Raw genomic sequence first — 23,544 nt, forward strand, 5'->3', positions numbered from 1 at the left:
ATTAACATGGCTAAATAATGGATGTTCACAAAACACCTCCCAGCAGTGCACTGTTTCTGTGCGTGTGGTCACGTGGTTACTCAAGCTTGCCATCATTGTCTCATAATTCCATTTTCTGCATATTTGCTGATGTGAAACAGGGTTGAACAGGGAGTATCTCCGTCACGGTAACATTGCAGACTATGGGAAACAGTTTTTCAGACTGCAAGTATGATCCGGTAGACTTTAAAAATATTTTATAGTATTAGCTTTCTGGTGTCAAAGGTGGTTAATTAGGATACCAGGTGACTGTCAAAAACAAAGAATCAAAACAATGACAAAAGCTTCTGAGAAAATTGCAAGACAAATTTTACAGCTAGGCTGAGCCATCAGTTCTCTATCTTCAAAATTAGTAATTGAGGCCTTTTTTTAGCCCCAATTACATGATGGCATAACTTTATCACAACTGATGCTAAGTGATGCAGCTAAGTGACTGCATGAAGGAAACAAGAGAATCATAGAATAAATCAGGTTGGAAAAGACCATTAAGATCATCAAGTCCAACCATAAACCAAACACTGCCAAGTTCTTACCTTCTTCATTTGAGGGATGAAACTGCCTTTTCAGGTTGTCCACTCCTGTTCATATTCTTTTAAATTTTTTTAAATATGAAAAGGATCAAAGGAAATTGGCTTTTCCGTTTTGGAAAAGGTACATACAAGCTTATTTGCCAAAGGACCCAGCTGCAGGCCTTGGTAGCCTATCCTCTTTTATCGTGTAGCTCTTTCTGAAAAATCTCAGTATTTTATTGCCAAATTCAAATCTGAAACTCCCGCTTACAGAAACTTAAGGAATGCAAATCATCTTCCTTTCTCAGCATCCTGTGCCTTAGAACATGACACTGTTATATGCAAATCAGACCAAATTACCAAGCCTAGACATTTGAAGTGGCACTAAGCAGACAACATTGAAGTCAACCCTTTCAATTCTTTGATATAGCAGTTTTATCTCTCACCAGTCTTGTTTATTTCCAACAAAATTATAATAATACAATTTATTTCACTGGTTTTGCTGGATATGATTAAGCTTAAAAGCAAGCTGAATGATCTCTTATAATTACTATTATTTTAGTATTGCACTAATTGCAGCAGGAATCCTTACACCAGCTGACCAAATTAAAATAGAAGTCAGTGTATCAGCTGGGACTGTGAAATGCTATAGTGCAATGCAACTATTCTACCTAAAAGTCAGCTAGTCAAAACAGCTCAGATCAATAAAAACAGGTTCAGACCAGGTTAGAGCACCTTCTGGAAAATACTGAACTTTTTCTATGACAAAGCCAACATCTAACAATAGGAACCAGTGGTATCCCTGACTCCTGTAGTTTAAAGCCTTACATGATGCATCAGAGGTGCTACAAAAAACATGCTCCTTACAGGTTTTTTTTAATCTTTTTATTTATTTTTATTATTGAGGACCTTTGCATGTCAAAACGGAAGTTTTGATGAGTGAAAGAATCCATCAGGATTTTAATTTCTTCTTGATTTAATTCCCAGGATATCAGTTATTTTTCTGTTAATTGTAAGGTCAAAGAGGATCCCATGGAAGCAATAAGCAGCAGGAACTAAATAAACAGAAGGCCGGATCTTTAATGCAAATGTGTTTCCCGGAGGAAAGGAGTAAATCAGTACAGATAATGTAGTACAGAAGCAGGAAAAAAGTTTAAAGAAAAATAAAAATCACATGTTCTAAAACAATCTGTTCAAAAGATTTCTCATTGGAACATAAGTAGCTCTTCAAAACCAGTGCCCTGCTGAGGAATTTACACACTTGCCAAGGTTTTAGTTACTAATCAAAAGCAACAGCTATTTGCTTTGTGGATGAAAAGTTGTAGTATTGGTTTAAAATTAAAAGGAAAAAACAAATAAGCAAACAAATCACAATTATTTTAAGGTACAATACAGCTGCCCAGTGAGAAATGTCTCTGAGAGTGTGTAACTGAGACAAGCACCCCAGAATACATCCCACTTCATTAGAATTTTTAAGAAAAAGAATACTGGCAGTACAATTAAGAGGCCTTCAGAGTACTGAACCAGTTCAAATAATGCTTAATGCTGTTCAAATCCACCAGTTACAAGGTCACATCAGGGTAATTCCACAGCATGTCTCCTGATAACCATGCTTCTGGCCTGTTAAAGAACACCATCCATTTATATAAACAACTAGAATTTAAAATTTTTCTTTAATAACTAGAGGGGAAATTATATGAATTTTCCAATATCACTGGTCAACCCTAAATCATTACCTATCCTTATTTAATAAAGCACTGCTACAGATACTAAGATATCTGATAACTAACAAATATCTTTTTAAAAAGTACTTTCTGGCCCCAGAAAAGGTTCCCCTTCATAGAAATTATTTATCTCTACATATAATCGGGTATCCTCCCAACTACATCTAATATAACTTGATCTGTACTACAGAACTCCTTGTGCTTCAACAAAAATACTTCACTTCCGATTAATACCTACAACTGTTTAGTACAGAAATTAAACAAATTCCAGATTTTGAGACTTCTTCCTCCTATTCTACCCTTGTGAAAAAGCAGAAAAAGGCAGATTAGAGAGGCCTTACTTCTTAAAAAATACATCCATTAATTGTTATTGGAATACAGTCAAATCCTAGTTTTAATATAAAGTTATTTTATCAACATTTATGATTTAAAAAATAATGAAAAGTGGGTATAATAAGGAATCAGAAATTATGAAAAGGGGATACCAATAGGTACCCCGAGAGCCTCCATAATCCTAGAAAGTTCCTGCAACATCCTTCTCTCACAGAACTTCAGCAAAATGTAGACAAATGATGGTAAATAATGGATTGGTCATGTTGAATGTCAAATTCATGAAAACTATACATTTGAAAGATGAATTTATATTTCAGTATAAAGCACAATTGATATTAAAACAATATTAAGTTTATGCTGTAAAGCTTTCAAGAGTTAAGATTCTTTCAGGAGTGAAGTATATCTGGTTTCCCACACAGTCCTGCACAACTGACTCACCACTGCTGCCTTCTCCCTTTCTTATCAGGCTCTTTGTTCCTCTGCTTCCATCAGCAGCATGGACTGGTTTCCAATCTGATTCATGGTCAGGATTCTTACTGCAGGGAAGCTAACTCTGCACTTGAGTACAAATACTAAGAGGCTGCCAACTCTTTACTAACCAGCGTAAACTGCTATGCTAAAATCACTGTACCAAAACAATTCCAGCTTTGAGGACTTATAAAAAAAAATTCTATAAAAACATATCTATATTATAGGAATATCAATGTAACCTTCGTCCACATACTCATTGTTGTTCCAGATTCAGCTACTTCTGCATAAGAGAAATTTACTTGTATTTCCTTAATAACAATCTAGGCTACCCTACAGTGTACTACAGATCTACCATGGGGGCTGGACTAGACAATCTTCAAAGGTCGCTTCCAAGCCAAACAATTCTATGATTCTATGATTTCCCTGAAGAGAAAAAATAAACTGATGGAAATCAAAAGCATAAAAGCATTTTGGCATACTTTCTTCCTGAGGAAAGTACTTAGAATGTAGTACTTGGATGTAGTGCTTAGAAGCATAAAAATTATAAAATTAATTTTAAAAACAAAGGCAACACCATTCCAGTCAGCATTAAGACATAGTAGAATAGTACAATGAGTGCAATAGGGGCAAAGAAGCACTTTAAAAGAGAATATGACTTATGCTATCAAACAAAAATTTAAAGGGGCTATAAGTGAACTGTTCACAAAAACAGTGAGTAGAAGGAAAGGTGAGACCCTGCAAGGGGAGAAAACCACCTGGCCATTTTCAGATGCCATGACTAATGGGACACAACTTGAACTGAGGGGTTTAATAGGCACTGGGGAAACAATTCACATACCTCTCAGTAAAACCACCTTTGACTTGAATATGGCAAAGGGGTTTTCTACTTGTTCTAAACACCATAAAGAGACAAAAATAACCACATTCTGTTTGTCCTATTGAATAGAGGATTAAAATAACTGGCAATGTTTTAAGTCATAAGCTACATGTGGATTCACCAGGTCACAATTGGAAAAGGAGAACTGCCAGTCCTTGATAAGCTTAGCAATTACCATTCTTTTATATACAGAACTACTCTAAGGGAGTACAGCTTCCTTAAACAGCAATAATAGCATATCCTTTGATTTATACTGCAGATCTCCAGCAATACAACCAACATCCTGTTTTCATCTTAAAGTACAGCTGGGGAGTTTGTCTATGGGCTTTATTTATCAGATCCTATAACTGAGTGCCTTGTCATTATAAGAAACAGCACCCTTCAACTTAGCAGTATTTTATCTTCCTGGTTCTTTCCTTATGAAAATTCTTACATGATACCAACACAATCTACAGAGCACATGGCTGTATACCAAGTGCTCTGAAACAATGTTACTTAAATTTATAAATGTTAACTAAAATAGTAACACATTTCTCCCACCCAGGAAGTCATGTAAAAAAAAAACCACCCAAGAAAATTCACGGAAAAAGGAATTTCTTACTTTATGGATTTCAGAGAAAAGGACAAAAATATTGCTCAAATTATCTAGGCTGTCAGATCTCCTAAAGCTTTTAAAACACAAATTCCTGATATCTTACACCATCTCTGTAAAGTTCTCCCTGGATTTACAAGTTTTCCCTGAATATAACAGCAAATCTTTGTAAAATGCCTAAAGGAATATATGTATAAAACATTTGATTAGAGATCTCCCAGATTATTCTGTGTATTTAATAATTCTGTATCCTGTGTTATCGCAACAGTCAGAATCCTGTCAGAAATGCAGTATTTTCCACATTCTTACCCATGAAAGTAACCAGCCAAAGAGCTTTTTGAATTATTTATATGCTCATACTCTGTAACCATGCAGTAACTCATGAACATGCCATTCATGTGTTGTCACACTTTAGAAATAGAAAGACCAAGAGTGCTTAACTGTTAACCACTGGATTTGTTCAAAACAGTTTTAGAACAAACTGGTGTTTGTTGAATACATTAAATCACTAAAAACATAAAATGAGGCAACTGTTAGCTATATCTACAAGATATAAACATTTTTCATCCATTTATCCTCAAGAAAATGGTAAGCAGCATGTCAGCACAATCTCAGTGAAAATAAAAAGGCAATTAGTAATACCAATATAGGGCAAACTTCTTATGTAGTAACTAATGATCCCAATTCAAGAGCAATAAATAACCTATGACTTGTCTACACTGGCCAAAAAAGGCCGTGTGGTAGGGGTGAAGAATAGGCAAAATTACACCAACACTGCTACAGCAGAAGAAGCCAAAGTGACAAGGTATGCAGATCAGAAGGTATGCAGATCAGAAGGTATGCAGACCAGAGCTTCTACTCCTGTCCTTAGTGGTAGAAGCTAGGTCAGGGACAAGTTGTAGATAGTTCATTTCCTAAAATCTCTCCAGAATTTGTCCTGATTTCCCTGATTTTAACTGCAGTAGATCAGTGCTTTCACGGAATGTTGTCATAAAACTAAAGTTAACATGTGGAAAACCAGAGGAGTCAATCTGGATCAAAACTACATGGGCAGCTATCTATACAGATCATAGAAGCAGAACAAGACACAAACAAGGGAGCATTAAAACTGAAAACTCTGAACTTTTCAGAAGTCCACCTCCACCTTATTGAGTGAAACTTTAAGTGCCAGTAACCCAAAGCCCATCGACCTCTCCTAAGTGCCACAGTTTCTCTCTCCCCACTAAGTATGGGTTGGATTTTGAATGCCGCCCAAAGGAGGAAATCTATGGAAAGAACACTGTCTTCTTATCAGAGAAGAGACTCAAATTGTGGGTAATGGACATCTAGCTGTTCTTCTGACACACATAAAATGACGACAATCAGAATTTTTGAAACTTTTATTACATGGATATAAAGTCACTAACATAATGCTGTCAGCTTAAAGCAGAAAGGCTCTCTCTTTGGATCCAGAAATTCAAAGCTGACACTTCAAAAACATCCCAAACTACAAGAATATCCTAAGACGAATACAGGAAAAGGAACAAAAGCCTTGTCTAACCTTAAAAAGAGAATACGGAATTACCCCAGACTTTCATGATGACCAACAGTTTATCGCTGGCTTCTTCTGACTGAAGAAGAGGATATAAAGAAGCTGCAACAAACCCACTCCACCAGTTCAACAGCATCAGCAAACCTATTCAGTTTAGAACAAGACATGGAAACTTCCTTCTACCTAGATAGGCCATAAGGGAGGTAGAAAGGTATACAACTGCTGTTAATTATTCAATGACTACCAGAAAGCAATCAGCTAAAAAAAAAGGCAGAGGAAAGAGGAAGAATGAATCTCCATATCCAGTGTCAGATCTCTGAATGAACTGATCCTTCTCATAAAGAGTCACCAAGCCACTTCTTTCTCACTTATCACTTCAATATTTCAGTGAAAATATTTGTTTATTGAGTGATAAACACAACGGTACATAACATTGGTATAGCTACATCAGTTTGAGGATGTGATTCACCTTTTCTGATGGATTTCATTTTACCATCAGGAGCCAAAAGTTTTTTTAATGAGTCGAGCTAAATGACTGAATGTTTACAATTTCAACCAATGCTATGCCATATTTAGCTATGCCTTCTTATCTTTGAAAAGGCCTCACATGCTCTTTTACAAACAGACTGGAGATCTTTCTACCATGTTGAGCATTTATTCACATGATGCCACAAACTGACTGAGGGAAACACTCAGTGTATGACTGAGATGTGAAATGTGATGTGACAGGATGTGGGAAGGGTCAATAAGGGTAGATAGAGTTTTCTAGATCTCATTACGCTTTTTTAACTATTTTAAAATGAAAGTTAAAACATTATAAAATATTACTTCTAACCTTGGAGCTTTTGATTCCATGTAACAGAAGAACTCTTTCTACACACAAGCATTTTTCCTTTACAGGAGTATGTTGTTAGCAAATAAATTGCACACTTTTCAATTAACTAGGGTAGAATTTTGCAACGGTATTTCTATCTTAAGTTGGTAAAGTTCTCCCAGGTGGCTCTGACAAACACTTTTACAAAATAAACAATTCACTGGACACTTCATTTCCTACTGCAGATCTCTACACCATGAGCAGGAAGAGGCAGCATCAGGTTGTACGAGAATAGACAGATTTCAATCAGGAAATGTGCAGAAATATCCAGCTGTTCTTCTCTAGTGAAGACAGCAAACAGGACAGCAGCCTCTTATGCAGAGGGGCAGAGTGGTGACTGACACTATATAGATCTTTCCACAAGACCACTCAGTCAGGGTACCAAGTAATTTTACAATTTCCATCTACACTCAACACATACGAAATACTGCTTGGCATTGTATAGGATGACATGTCAGCATTTATGTTATGTGTCATTATTTCCAAACATTCTCAATTATAACATAAAATCTTATTCTGGATTAAGTGCTGGCAAGCAGTCTTAAGAAAAAATAAATCCCGTAAACCTGTTAGCTGGCAGGCTTTACATTTTGGAACTACAGTATCCAGGAAAATTTTGAGGTAAGTGAAAGCAGGAAGAAAATCTAACAACAGGAGCCTATAAGCGGTATCTTAAAGACCACCACCAGAAAGAAAAAAATAAAAACCTATTAATTTGCTTGAATATTTCTAAAATTATCATAGTACCAAATCTTCATTTCTTTTTTTGAAATAAACCATTGAATATTTTTAAGGTTTCATTTAACATTTACAATTCATTGTGCTTCTTTCCGCCCTTACTCATTTGAGATTTATGGATAAAGATGCATTAAAGTAGTGTATTTTGGGAGGAAGACTGGAAAGTTTGTAAGAATGTTTGGGCAATGGAAATATGAGAACAGTCAAAGATGCTTAGAAATAAGACAGAGATTCCAGCAGTTCAGACAGTGATGTCAGATCTTTATTACTTTTCCAAAATAAGCCGCTTCAGATTCTCTCCTATACCCCTCACAATTGCCAACCACCAGCTCTGAAGAAGTGCTTATGAAATGCTTTGGTTTTCCATATCTTCTACATTTTCACATTGCTTTTCTACAAGAGTGAACAAGCATTGCCTGCCATGTTGAGAATATCTCAACAAAACCTATGGGGGAGGAGGGAATATGTGTCCTTCACTGCAAAAGAACCATCAAAACAAAACACCCAAATTACCTAGATTTCAAAATCCTCTGATCCCTGCAGTTATTGCTTGGCAGAAAATCAGACCCTTCTCCCTACCCCCCCCCAAAAAACCCCAATCAACCATCAAGAAACAAGAGAAGCATTAAGAAGCTAAAGGAATAAAGATACATTTAACCCAGTTTCATCAGTTCATTTCTACAACAAACATCTTGATAGCCTGTCATGCAGACATCAAATTAAACATACCTAATTCTGAGGAAGGACAGCATATAATACATTAATAAAATTACTGCTACTGGCCCAACAAAGTCCTAAGCAAACTCTGGTTTAGTTGAAAGAAGAAAAAAAAAATCCTATTTCATGTCTCTAGCTATCACTGCCTGCCTTAAGACCTCAGCTCCAAATACTGCAATGTCCAAGGCATTACTCAGCTGTAGATAAGTGAGCAGATGAGATCAACAACTGCAGAGACAGTCAACGACCCTGCTTTAAGTGCCATACGAAAGGGCCTGGGAAACCCTTCTCCCCTTAAATACTGTGACAAAAATAGTCTCCATGCCCATATAAGTACAAGGGAATAAGATGCATTAAGCTTGGTAAAATGTGACATGCAATATTTAAACACAAAGCCACATTTATAAGAAGAATATATAGTTTCAGAGTGATGTTGGGGAGGAGGAATCAGATACAGGGAGAGCGGTCCACGGGCGGGGGGTGGGTGGGGGGGGGTGTGGAGAAACACACACACACCAGAAAAACAAACAAACAAACCAACCAACCAAAAAAAAAACTAGATGGAAGGCCCAAACTGAAGGCCAAAGCTCCTCTTAAATATGAAGATTTAAAAGAATGCACAAAGCCAGAATCCAAAAAGGTCCAATTGTCATGTTGGGTTGTAACCCCTTAAAGCAAAACCAAAGTACTTTTTTTACTAGTAGCTGTGGACTTATAAACTTACTTGAAGTTTAAGATTCAGCAAAAAGGGACTTTCTCCAAGCAGTGAGTACTTTTAAAACTAAATGAGGTAAATATAGCTCAAGGAGGGTGCCAAAGATGGAATTAGTGAGGCTGCTTTGTAATGTGGGTGGAAGGAGAGGATCAAAATTGCAGGCAAGGGGAAGTCAGAGACCATGAATCAGAGACCGTCAGAGAATACAGAAAAGTTTATGTCTGGAGACTTCAGAGATTAAACAGAAAAAGCAATAATTCTTAAAAAATTCATAAGTTTGGAAACCTAGGGAAAATTTTCAACACACAGTGGTACCTGATTTCTGAGGAATTAAAGTTTCTGAATTGAAAAATTAAAAAAAAAAAAAAGAATAAAATCAAAGACCAGATTTCTGGCATGGGTTGAACTTCTGATTTTACACAAATGCCTGAAAGTCATCAGAAATTCCACTCTGGAAATTCCACCTACAGCACTATCATCATCAACTAACACACACCTTGTGTGGTGACTTACTAACTAAAGAAGTAAAAAATCCATCCATTCATGCAAATCATTTCTACTCTCTCAAAGCCAAAATGGTTACATATTTAACTTTGCACAACATTAATTTTTAATGAAAAGGACAAAATGTTTAAATCCACAGTTACTAGTAAATAAAGATGTACTTCATCTTTGCTTCAAGGGGTTACAACCCAGCATGACAAGTTGTAAACATTTGTTTTCTCAACTTTGTTATTAACAGACATCTTGGTTCCTCTTTTTTTTTTTACTAGATACAGAGACAAAACATTGTTCTTCCCAAGTAGAAAGAGCTTTCAACATTGCTGTCACAAGAACAGTTAAACAACAGCTACCTCAGGAGATTACCTTCTACCTGCAATATTATGTTCAGTTCTTTTGTCAGTCTAGTTTGACAGTACAGAATAACTGATCTGGGCTTTACAAAAGTCAAGAGCAGTACAATGATAAACAAACAACTGGTAAATAACTGAATGGAAAAAAAACAAAAACAAAAACAAAAAAACACAACCCAAACTTGGCACACCATATTCTTCCCTACTGTCCTTCAAATTACCTTGATACCTATGTATAAAAAGTTTCAGGACAATAGTAATACAAAGTTGCCATAGCTACTCTACTGACAGTCCCACATCCTTGAACGTTGCTACTTAATTCACTTTATTTGGCAAAGCTTCCAGCACATCAAACTGGAGGGCACGGAGGGGACACAGACAGACAAAAAACCAAACTAAAGAAGCAAACGAAAAGTCAAACTGAATGAAACATTAAAAAATACAATTCATTTTATAAAAAGAATAGAAGAAACAGTTCCTCCAGATAACTTTGTCAATAGTAAGTCCGTATTAAAGGGACAGATGAAGATGCTTATGCTCTTCCCATAGCAAAACATTTAAAAGTTACCTGCTAAACCTCATGTATAGAGCATCAGTCTTTGGAAGAAAATACATCTGAAGATCGGACATGAAAGTCAGGTACAATATCAAAAGAGAAAATTAATTCTCAGTAGGAAACCAAGGCGGCCCATGAAAAAAACAAGACTGTTAAATCAATACATCAATAATTCAGGAATATTAAACTGAAAATTGATTTAATTTTAAAGAAAAATACCTACATTTCTAGTGCTGTTCCTTTGAGATAGGATGGTGTTTTGATTGTTGAGGGGGGTTGTTTCTTTCTCTGTGAGAAAAATTCAAGCTCACTACATTTCTTGTTTAACATAGAGCGACCATTTGCATTGTTTGGGGAGGACGAGAGGTTTATCTGTTATTAAATAAGATTGATCTATAGTTTCCAACCCAAGTAACTCTGTTTCCAGAACAGAAATGAAAATGAAAGAAATATGCAGAAAGTATTTTTAAAACACACCTAAGAAAGCACAGCTTGGAAGCTATTTCTTCAATGAGAACCTCCGTAAAACTGAAGCTTCCAACAAAACCAATGCATTCTCACAGGAGAAAGCTTATGCTTAGCTAAAAATACTTACATACTCTATTTTCTTTAACTGAAAATAGCAATCCTGACAACCCTAGTCTTGCAGCCGAGTTGACATTAATGCAAACTCCCAAGGGAGACATTTCATAGATTAGGGATCCATCCTTTAACCACCTATTGCACTTTGATCATTTACAACAACCAAAAGGTACAAACAAATGTACATGCCCCTTCTGAACTCGATAGCCTCCTAGAACATAAAAAACTAATCCAGGACCTCTGAATTCTGTAAGGATTCCCATGGTATTCCACTTCTGCAGAAAAAAGCATTTCTTAAACCATGAAAAAAAATTCACTTTTATCCATCAGTCTATCACCATGGAGATTTTAAGTCAGAACACATCTACTGGAACTCCAGTTAGTAAATGTTTAAGTCTACTTTCATGAAGAGTTGTGTTTTTAATTGTGCATCCTTACATCAGGAGAGAACTCAGGTGAAGCATCCTCATGTTTTTAATTGGTTGTTACAGTTCAGAACAGCAGGGGTGGTTTTCCCCCTTGAACTCTCCATTGTCTTATACTGCACAGTAAGAGTTTCCTCTTCATTGTGCTAACACTGGGCACAGCCACAGAACTCTACAGGAATCTAGGAGCCAACATCTTGGCTTCTTGTCATCCTCTAATGCCCTGACGTCAGCTCTGAGTTTTAAGGCAGTACATAGTGACAGCAAATACCTACAGTGAACAGCAACTCTTTCTCAAACAGCAGGCAGCTATGTGAACTTAAGTCAGAGTAGCAGGTCAGCTATTGAGGAAGCAAGTGAGAGCCAGGTGAAAAGAAAATGCACAATCAGATCTGTTTTAACTTGCAAGCATCCATAAAAGAGAACACCTGGCATTCCTTATATCCACTACATTAACAGAGCAACTCGTCATACTGACTTGTTAATTTCTAGGAAAAAGAATAAATATTTAGTTGAGCATGATAACCTTGTTACAACTCCAAGGGCTGGCTGGATAATCTGGCATCTGCTGCTCCCCAGCACACATAAAACTACAACAGTGGCAGATAGAAACAACAGCAGTCAAGCTAAAAAAACTTGCATGCTTAGAATTTTTTTTTCCAAGCTACAGTTAAGATAGTCAGAAGCAGTACTGGACTCCATGAGACCGATTTATATGTCGCCAGATAACAGGAAAAAAACAGTTATTTGAGACTTTAAAATATTCTGAGTGAATTATTTTATCTGTCAGATGGCAAGAGTCCCGTAAAGACCTTCAGTTTCCTCTGGAACCTAAGCTTTTGGTCCCCTGCAATGAACTCCTTTCTTATTCCACTCAACACAGATGTGCCTATTCAAAATAAACAGCGATCTTCAGGTTTACATAAACACTGTGACCTCATTTAAAGTACACAAAACAAAACTCAAAAAAAAAAAAAATAGAAAGAAGCTACCCTAAGATGACACCAAAACCCACCTTCCATTCTCAAGCACTTTTTCCCCTCAAATGCTTTAATATCTCATGATCTAGCTCTCGCTTTTCTTTTTCACAGGATACCATCACACTTGGACAAAGCTTTGAAATAACTCTGCTGATTTCTCTATTTGTGTATTACGCTCCTACATATTTTTTCACCCTAGTATCCACATTCCTCAACCCTCTAATGTTTTCTTGATCTCATTCCCACAGCAACACACTCCAACAGCGAATATTAGCACTAACTACTCCATAGGCACCCAGCTATGACTTCAGACTTGACAAAGTTCGAGTAATCAAACCAGCGTTCAAACACAACATTCAGTTAATGGCACCAGTGTCATGCAACTATTTGATGTTGCCTTTGTTAAGGTAGGTGCATTAAAAAGAGCAACATGATCACCTCAAGAAGTGTTATGTGTACACTCGAACTCAGCTGGTAAATTGGCCCCTGGAATGATTAGTATTCAAGTGGCTCCTGATGGGCATCCACCCACCAAGGAGCTAACTCCCTGCTTCAAACATCCAGCAATCTCTATGGTCACAAATTCTCAGAATTCTTTCCATTTTGTTATTGCTCCATTAGTTGTTCTTCATCAGGGTCATGGGGGTAAGAAGAACATACTATTATCTTTAAGACCTCAGTCTAGGAGACGAAGCTCATCTGAGATGGAACTACTTGTTAAACCCATGATAGCCTAACCCATGACAGCACTACCATTTAGTAGCACAAGTACAAAAGGTCTTGCTTTTATTGATAAAAGTTTATACAACAGTACAGCATACAGAGCAATAGCAACAGATAATTCATTGCAAGAGAAAAATGTAGTTTTAGTCCTGACTTAAATTTTACTAAACTGAGCAAATTCAGACACACATCCAACCCTAGTCTGCTGCTGTGGCTTGGCCATAGAATGCTTGGTTTGAAGCTATTGCTACACTTTCTGTCTCTCCCCACACTCCACAACAGGGAGGACTTCCATTTATACTTGAATAAACCTGTGGCTATGTTGTGAACTAACTCAACCAAACACAAGGAAGAGAGCTCAAATCAGTATTTCAACCTTGATGCCAGACACTTGGCAACACTGCACCACAGCTGATGTCTCCAGAGATTGAAATTATTTGATAAAAACTCAAAAATTTACATGTGAGAGAAAAGGCAAATTTCTTGTTCTTCCTGAAAACATCTCTCACTTCCTGAAACAGACCTGGAAAACATGGGGAAAAAAACTTCTCTCCTGTTCTCCTTATTAATTTCTTCAAATACATTCACTAGGCCAAGCAACAGTGAATGGGAGCATGAAGACACACGAGGAGTGTTTCTGGCAGTAAGCAAACCAAAGCTCTTTGGCTCTGCCCCCTCCCCCATACAACCATGTCTATCTTCAGCCCCTGGAGAGCAGCTCTATCTGCTAAGCATGTTTTCCTTATGAAAATGACAAAACAAAGAGGGTTTGGCGGGCTAAAGCAGGTCCGAAGCTGTTATTTTGTAAGTAAGAATACAGCTTTAAATGTGACTTAAGGAAACAAATGAAATAATGTGAAATTCTCAGAAACTGATTACAATTGACTTAAAGGTGGATCTCAATGTGCATTCTAATATTTCAAAGGATATCAATCTTCTGTTTACCTAAATCCACACTTGCTCCAGTATTCTAATGGCCTATTAAACTATAACACAGTTCTTCGTGGTAAAATCCTGTGTCAACTACTGACATCTACTTATAATGTAAAAATTTATTTACTCCAGGGTATAGAACATCCAGCAACAGCGGGAAAATTGTGTTCAAAAGGTGGGATACCAACTACAGCCACTTTTTTTATTTGCAAGTATGAAATCACACATTTTCCTATCATCCCATAACACAGACAATACATAAAGCCAATTCAACTCTGTAATGAACAGCAGCAGACTGTGTCAACTGGCCTGGCAGGAGCACACTGTCATGAGTGCTACTTAGGGTAAGATAGATGAGCTATAAAAATGCCTTAAAAGTAGGTCCAGCCAAGTTTCTTCTGCTAAAAGAAGAAACTATGTGTCATTACCAGCCAGTAACTAGGCACACCTCCTATTCATCATATTCCAAAAAATTCCAGCCAGTTGCTGGGCACACTTCCTATTCACCATATTAAAAAAAAAATCCAGCATAAACTGTTTTTTTTTAAAAATTTTTCCTGTTTCCCGTGAAGGTACAGTGAGAATAACAAGGCCATGTTTTTCACCAAATTCAGACAAATATTTTTATCCACAACTAGTTTTAATAAAAAATTTTTCAATAGGATAGCATAATCCTGTACTTAAAAAAAAAAGTCTTCCAAGATATGACAGGATCCTTTCCCAAAGCTTGTTCCCATAGAGCTGATAACAAAGTTCTACATTGAAGAGCCACCAGTAATTAAGTTATGTAGGAGTTCCAAGACTAAACAAACATCAGTGCTTGAAAACTAACAAAACACTTTAAAGGCCTCTAGCCTTCTTAGCAGTGAGCATAAATAAATTTTCTAAGCTGTGAAGAGTTAGCAGTAATTACTCTACAGAACTTCAAATAGTGATTTAAGAACACATTGACTGGTAAACAGTTTTCAGCTGCAGATTATCAACACTTTCAACCTGGCTAGACAATTTAAGAAGATATATGATGCAGTATATCACATCATTTAGTAATACATTTAAAGAAAATTGCTATTTCAACTGAAATTCTTCCCAGATTGGACAACTTTTCCTATCATCTCAGAGAACAACAGTAACAGCTTACTATTCAAAAATGTATCCATGGACCATTTTCAGTAAAACTGGGAGTTGCCATTTTTGGTATAACCAAATTTTTTTCCTCAAATCCAGCATTTTGATGAGCAAATGAGACCATCTCCAGGAAATAATTAAGACTGCCAATAAAGAACTCTCATAATAAGAAAGGCATGGTAACTTGATTTTCTAAGTACCAAATTAAATGGGAAGAGCTGATAAAAGGCCTGAAAATACACCTGCAGGGCTAATGCAATGAGCATTTCTGTTAGCTACATGTTTCTCACAACTGAGATGGGATGCTGACAGATGCTTGAAGTCACATAAAGGGAACAGACTACTTTTCCTGACTCAGATGTCAAGCAGCAGCCAAAATTCACTATACCCAACAGCATTATGGCAGGCAACAGGCCTAGTGAAACTGTCAGAACAGCTAAAGTTTTGTGTCTTTTTGCTTGTTTTCATGTTTCTGCCCACATGTAAAACTGAGGACCTTCAAGACATACTGTTTTAGCCCCTTCCTAATCTGGAATCAAGCCCTATTATCCTACACTCAGTCCTTCCAATTGTGCTTACATACCCAGAGTCTTAAAAATGCAGTGATTATCTATAGTAATTATACCTTCTGCATTGATTAACAATATCAAGTTCATTTCTCAATGGCTACAATAAATGTGGAATGGTGACAAGGCCTTAAGTGAATAAATACCCATCCCTTTTTGATCTTCCATATTCACTGCAGCCATGACTTCAAACTGATTTGATTGCTGCTGCAAATACTAAATTGCCATCATTTGCATCTGTTTATCCTGTAGACACTTGGTCAGAAAACCAAGTAATTCGTTTTTGCATATAGTATGGAAGCTTTAAGAAAGTCTTTATATTAAAAAATACAGTCACCATGTATTTTGTCTCTTCTATTTACAGATAACTCCAGCAGTCTTGCCAGTAGTTTGATTCACTCAAGTTCCTACTGAAGTTATTGAGCAAATTAATTTTCTTCAAATCTGACTACTTAAGGAGAAATTATCCTCCTCCTGATCTATAACTGGGGTAGTTTTACTTAAGATTTAAAAAATATATTCTTTAAAGTTACATTTTCTGACACATTATAAGAAAATGTTCTGAGAGGCCTAACACTTAGAAAGAAACAAACCAGCCCTTTTACTAATCCCAACAGATGCTGCTTATTTATTTTCCTTACCCCCCAGCGTGGGAAGTTACCAGAGCACCGAGGAGGGCCCAGCGCTCCCACGCCACTGCCACTCTCACCCGGAGAGCTAGAAGCTGACTTCGCACACCTAAGGATGCTCCGGGAAGTGTTGACCCGAGGAGATTTCCCCGGCAGAGCCGCGCACCTAGCGGGTCCCGCGGTGGAAGCGCTGCAGCCCGGCACAGGCACCGGGACGGCGATGCTCGTCCCTCGCCCGCCGCTGCTCGGCCGGGCACCGCCGAGGAGGGCGCCGGCGGCCCGGCGGGGCAGTCCCGCAGCCCCGGCCAGGGGAGCAGCCCGCGCTCAGCCCGGAGAACCGGCCGAGATGCCGTCGAGGCTCCGGACGCGGCGCCCCGCCCGCTCCCGCGGCCGTTCAACGGTCGCGCCGCTCCATCTGCCCCCGCTGCGAGCCCGCCCGGGGCTCCCGCCTCGCCCCCGCCGCAGGAGCCTCGGGCAGGGGCACAGCTCACCCACCTCCCGGCGCTGGGGAGCCGCCTCTCGCCCCTGGCTGCTTCCCAAACACGCACCTACAGCCGGCCGGCGCCGCACCGGCCTCCCAGACCCGAGCTGCCCCCTCGCTCTCACCTCACCCAGCCCCGCGCACGGCCGCGGCTCCCCGCCCGCTACCCCGGCTCCCGCCCGAGCCGTGAGCTGCGCTTACCCGGAGGGCGGCGGGGCGGCTGCGGGCCGAGCGCGGCCGTCCATGCCAGCGGCCGAGGGAGGGCAGGGCGGGCGCAACCCGGGGACCCGCCCGCACGGCGCCCCGGCTCCCCGCCTCACCTGCTCGGGGCGGGCTGGCGAGGGCGGCCCCGCTGCGCTGCCCCCGGCGCCGCCTCGCCCCCGAGCGCGGGCATTGCCCGCTGTTTACAGCGCGGACACGGGGCGCCTTCCCGGGGCGGCGGCCGCGCTCAGGGCTCCGCCAGGCTTCTGCCGCTCACGGAACCACACCTTGGGCGGAGGGGAAAAAACACACACACACAGAAAAAAAAAAAAAAACGAAAAAAAAAAAAAAACTTCGCGGCGAGAAATTTGAAACGCGGAGCCTTCCCCGCTCCGGCACGCGCGAAGACACAGAGACTCCCTGTTCCCGTCCCAGCGCCTCCCTCCCGCCCCCGCACACCCGGCTGTCCCTCCGGGGGAGGTCGGACCGGGGACTCCGCTCGGCCCCGGGCTGTCAGCGGCCAGCGGGGGCAGGGCCGCTTCTCTCGGCTGGAAAATTCCTCTCCCCGAGCGAAACGTCCCGGCGGCTGCCTCGGGCTCAGCTCTTCCCCATTCCAGCCACCAGGGCACAAGGCGAAATCCCCACAGGTGGGGAGAGCCGAGAGCGGAGCCCGCGGTGGGGACTGTCCTGCCCGGCCACCCGGGCTGTGCCACCCTGTGCCACTGACGAGCGCACCCGGGACTCGGCTGAGCCGCGACCTACCCGTGTCACGGGTGACGAGCTACCGGTATTAGGAGCGGTTTCAGCCTGATCTTCACTTTGCTCGTTGAGCATGACAGCACCAAGGCTTTTCTATGCAATATCTAGTGAGCAGATCTGGCTGTTACGTGCTGCTTACCTGTGTCAGCACAGACTGCCTTTCCTGCTGTGCAGTGGGACCAGGAGATGATATTGCACAGTAAATACAACTCTTTATGTAGGTAATATTTTGGCCAGTGCTTACTAGAAATTGAAAAATAGTCAACGCAAAGCATTTATACCTTTGGTTTTTTCTCCATAGGGAAGAAATACAAAGTTGCATTCTAGTATAAATGTCCTTTTTCTGACTATTTCTAAGATTATATATCTTTGAAAAAAAATAATAAAATTGATCAATTGATTTTAACATTCATAATATTCGATGTTAATATTAATAATATCTACTATAGTACTGTATATAGCACAGTATAGATATTGCACTTTAATAACATTTTGCTTCTCCCTGTATGCTCTTCTGATTTGTACCGTGCTTCTTCAAAAAATATTTTCGTCTGCTTTTATTTTTTGCTTCTTCAGTGGAGACTAAACCTGAAGTCACCTGTTTTGACAGACCCTAGAAGTTGTTCACACCCTGAATAACCACATCCCATTATCAGGCACGCCCCATTAATCTATGTATGTTTCTTAAACCAAAAAATTCATCACTGGTGAGTCAGATGGGATTTCCATGGTCCAGTTTTCAGAGAGAAAGTGTTCAGTGAATTGATCAACTAAGAACAATCTCATTGAAGACCTTATGTAAGTTTTGGATCTGTTTTCTCTTTTGACAGTCCACTTTCTTTTCTCGTGGTCCTCAAATTGCTTGGCCCTTTCCTAGGTTGGGATGAAGCTTGACAAATTCTTTTGTATGTCGACTGTTTCTGCAGTCAGGATACAGTAACTTTCTGCATTCAGTTTGTAGCCTCAGTTTAAGTACAAAAGAACTTCACGTTTCTAACCAGCTACTTTTTGGGCAAAACCATTACATGACAACATCTTCTAAATGGTAATGAAACTCACAGGTTACCAAGTGTGAGATGATTCAACACTATAGTGCTGTTTTGACTGAACTGAAGACCCTCATAGGTGATTCTGTATTAGTTAGAATAATGACATACATTGGTGTCATGTCATCCCTTCTAATAAACTTTGCTGCACCACCAGCAGATAAGGAATGGTTGTAGCAATCCCTTTGCAATCTCATTTGAAAACCAATATATCCTATAGTCTAATTGTTTTGGCAAGTACTAATGCCACAAAGATTGCAATCTATAGAATAGCTCACATGGGCTAAAAATAGAAATTCAGCAATGCCAGGCAGAAAAGTGACATCAGAGGAATAACCTAAAAAAAATTACTAGTGGTAACAATTTCCAATACAGCCTGGGGGATTATCTTAAAAAGCAGTTCACTGAATAATGCCGATCTCACTTTAAGAGGGGAGAGGTTATGCTTATTTTCTTACATTACCACATCTCTTATTCTTATCTTGGTTTTAACTAAACACATCTGAAACACTGATCACTAGCAACATTGTAGGCTCTAAACTTGAGTGCCCGCAGGCCATGTTCTGAAGTGACAGTATTATGGTAACTAGGCTTAAAATAGTTGGGTTTATGAGATACTGGAGATACCATTTGCCTCAGTTTTTAGAAACAGATTCTGAACTCCTGTGGTATTTTGTTTCTTTATCAATAGAAAATGAGTTCTGTGTTTGAGTTTCAAAAGATGTTGATGGAGACAAATGTTCTTTTTTTAATTTTTCTATTTTCATAAAGTTTCCAACTTAGCCCTGACCTCACGACATTTTTCATATAAAAGAAACATAACTCTCAGACACAATAAAAAGAGGATTGCATTAGAGAATACCAAGTAGGATAGTAACACACATAGTCATTGTCTCTCCTATTGAATAGCCAAAGAAAAAAAAAACCACAACAAAACATTTAAAGTTCTCTAGATTTTCCAAGGTAATCCGTGAAGATATCATTAACAATTATTGAAGTGGCAGGTTATTAATTGCACCATTGCAATAATGTCATTTTTTTGTCGATGGGTTGAGGTAAAACAATCTTTTATCTGGAGGCATTAATCCATGTGACAAGTCACCACCCACTGCACTCTGTGAACGTACTTGGTGCCATTGTATATTTAGTATAAATGTTTGCAGATTAATACCCAGTTCTGATTACTGTTAGCATAACCTTCAAGTTATACATGTCATGAGAACTGTTAATTGCAATTGCTATTTGAAGGAGAACTTCAGTACAGACATGAAGTTCCAGGTAGCTTACTAACTATTGGATTTTCATATAACTTAACATACTAAAAACAAAGCCCTGCCTGTTCTGAAAAAGCACCAATATCCCATGGCATTTTTCATAACAGTCAGGAGTTGTCCTAGAATGCTTTAATGCTGATGGTTGCTCTCTGTTCAAGAGGTTGCCAGAAATCTGAATACAAATATTTTTGAATAAAAGGTGCTGTAGAAATGTAATAGACTGTATGATTTTCTAGCAGGGCATGTGGTGAAAACTACTTGAAGTGCTAAATAGACCACAGGAGCCTTGCAATATTTTTCACTATTGTAAAGGGCTGCTTACAAGATCTTTTTAAATTTCTTAGTATATAACAAGTTATTAGTGTCATTTTGTGATTTAAAAATGTAACCAGAATGTACTCCTAATGTACATTGGAAATCATACTGTGTCACACAGTAATTGTTTTGAATAATATTGTGCAAAGTAGGTGTGAAATAGAATATGGAATTGAAAGGTATTTTTTTGTTAAATTAATTTTTTTATGCATGATTCAAATATATTAGAAAGCTGAGCTGTTTTATTCTGCCAGTATAACAAACATGATAAAAATCAGGGGTTTATCCTTGTAGTATAAAGATAAAACAAGGAATTATTACATGTTCCTTCCTTTTCTTTAACGAAAACTAAATCTGTATGTAATTTTTTTCTACAAGAGCGGGCAATCAGCTTACATCACATCCTGTTCAACAGTTACCTTTTTTGTATTTGCATTCCAGAATGTGGGTTAGGTTTTGGGAAGCATGCACACACATGTATATAGCTACTGAAAGTATTGCTGTAGGCACAAGGACAGGTTTTTATGCCCATTTAAACTGTGCACTTAATTGAAGAACACTGTCCCCCCGTACTCGGCACTTGTGAGGCTGCATAGTGAATCTTGTGTTCAGTTCTGGGTCCCTCACTACAAGTCAGACATTGAGGTGCTGGAGTGCATCCAGAGAATGGCAACAGAGCTGGGGAAGGGTCTGGAGCACAAGTCTTATGAACAGCAGCTGAAGGAATTGGGTGTGTTTACCCTGGAGAAAAGGAGGCTCAGGGGGACCTTACTGCTCTTTACAACTGTCTGACGTTACAGCCAGGTGGAGGTCAGCCTCTTCTCCCAAACAACAAGTGACAGGACAAGAGGAAATGGCCTCAAATTTTGTCAAGAGAGGTTCAGGTTGGATATTGGGGAAAATTTCTTCACAGAAAGAGTCAGGAATTGGAACAGGCTGCCCAAGGAAGTGGTGTAGAGTCACCTTCCCTGAAGGTATTTAAGACGTGTAGATGTGGCACTTGGGGACATGGTTTAGTGGTGGATTTGACAGTGTCAGGTTAATGGTTGGGCCTGGTGATCTTTGAGGTCTTTTCCAACCTAAACACTTCTATGATTCTGTGATCTCATATGCAAGTACACAAGAGGAGTAGTAAGCATTTTGTTAAATGTAAGCATTTTTCTTCCAAAGAGCTGGGGGAACATCTCTAATTAGTAAAACATTACCATCAAAGAGAAGTTAAAAATACAATTTCTATTTCTCATGTTAAATAACCTCAGTGCCCGGACATTACACAATTTGCTAAAATCATGTCTAGTTAGCAACACATTTAAGTTATATCACTACTATTTGTATATAAAAAGAATTATTTCTCTCATCCCACAAAAGGAAAAAGTAGAAAATATATCAAGTTAGAACTGTCCTATCTGTGTGACCCAAACTAATATTAAAATTACCCTACAGGTAGGTTTGTACAGGTATACAGTGCTTTGCAATGGAGTCCAATTACAGTAATTAAAGCGCCACAGACTCCCACAAATTCCACTAATCTAAATACTGTTACACAGACAGTGCTATTTAGTCCTTATGTTTAATGCTATTTTTAAATAATTTATACATAGGTCATATCTATGCTGGCCATCTACACAAAGACAGGCTTCACCCTGAGAAGTAGATGGATCATGTTGTTCTAAATTGTAACTAATGGAGTTGTCTGTTTAATGCTTTGGCCTGATAGTTGAAGTACAAATAAGTCTACAAAAAGGTACTCCATATACTGTCAGATATAGGACTAAGTAATTTTTGCCTTTCATATAGGGTTTCCCAATAGTCACTACTACATAGAAAACTGTCCCAAACATTTTTTGCTCCTAATGTGTGTATTACAGGCATTTACTTTCTTAGAGATACATTGTCCTTTTAGGTCATATTTAAGACCAGCATGATGATACCATGATGCATTCCCATTACTACCATTATGTTTTCACTCTGCTAGTATTTTATTTTTTCCTTCAGATCATAAAACCAAATGTTTTACCACTTACGTGTCATGATTTCTAAGTTATTTTGTTTGTTGAGCAGTATTTTGGGGATGCATTAAACAACGATTAGTGAGTTTCACAATTCATGAGGAATAACTCTGTACTTGAGTTATATTAGAAAGCTTCAGACAATGCTGAGTAGTGAGTGATTTAAGATATAGAATCACATATGCCGTGAAGTGTCCTACTGCAATGCTAATTATTTTTAAAACAGCTTTGTCTAAAGCTTTCAAATCATGTTAATCACAGTAGTTGCAATGAAGGACAGATATTAATAAATTTAAATGTTAGTCTTAGCTAGAGTTTAAAAGAAACTGCAAGTTCACTAAATTGCTACCATGCACTAAATTTCCAGAGTGTACCTAGAATGTACATATATAACTATGAAAGTATGCTGTGTGAAAATCCTCAACACTGAAGTCTGTAAACTCTAAACAGTAAAAAATATTTCTGAAGAAAATCACCTCCAGGAAAAATACATTCATAGTATCTGTTGAATTGATTAGTAATGCATTAGCTTATAGCTTATTGTATCATATATCATCTCACTACAAGAAACATAATCTCCTTTTTCTAGTAGAAAAATACTCTTAGATCCAAAAGAGATTTGGGAATTTCTTAAACAGAGATACAGAAAATGTAGCAATAGCTAAGCTAGAGGAGTTATCTTAGGTCCTGAAATCTATATTGCTGTGGTTGTACTGTGCCATGAAAACAAGATGTATTAGCCAAGGAGAAGCCTTATGCTGCACAAGTTATGTATCTCTTGGTACTCAGCCAGCTCGTTCAGAACTAGCCTGGGTAACTTTACAGGGCTAACGCCCTCTGGACATCCTTGGAGGTGCTACACACATTTAGTGAAATCTAGTGACACATGTGAAGCTGCTTTTGAAGCATGGAGAGGGAGTTAAACACTTAACTTGTACCTTATGAACTGTGTGCTTTGATTACACA

The 23,544-nt window shown here is 38.8% G+C and overlaps 1 protein-coding gene across 3 annotated transcripts in view; it reads right to left on the reverse strand.

Annotated features, from left to right (window-relative positions):
- COBLL1 (cordon-bleu WH2 repeat protein like 1) overlaps positions 1 to 23,544 on the reverse strand; it is a 99,843-nt gene that overhangs the window by 64,139 nt on the left and 12,160 nt on the right. Inside the window, exon 1 of one of the 3 annotated variants that reach the window (XM_017835188.1) lies at positions 17,176 to 17,231. The exons of the other annotated variants lie outside the window; for them this stretch is intronic. Coding sequence (XP_017690677.1) covers positions 17,176 to 17,219 — 44 coding nt within the window. The 5' untranslated portion in view covers positions 17,220 to 17,231. Of the gene's footprint in view, positions 1 to 17,175; positions 17,232 to 23,544 lie in introns of those variants that run through there. 3 annotated transcript variants of the gene reach the window in all.

Source organism: Lepidothrix coronata, unplaced genomic scaffold (assembly GCF_001604755.1).
Source record: "Lepidothrix coronata isolate B3197 unplaced genomic scaffold, Lepidothrix_coronata-1.0 Scaffold250, whole genome shotgun sequence".
Classification (NCBI taxonomy): Eukaryota; Metazoa; Chordata; class Aves; order Passeriformes; family Pipridae; genus Lepidothrix; species Lepidothrix coronata.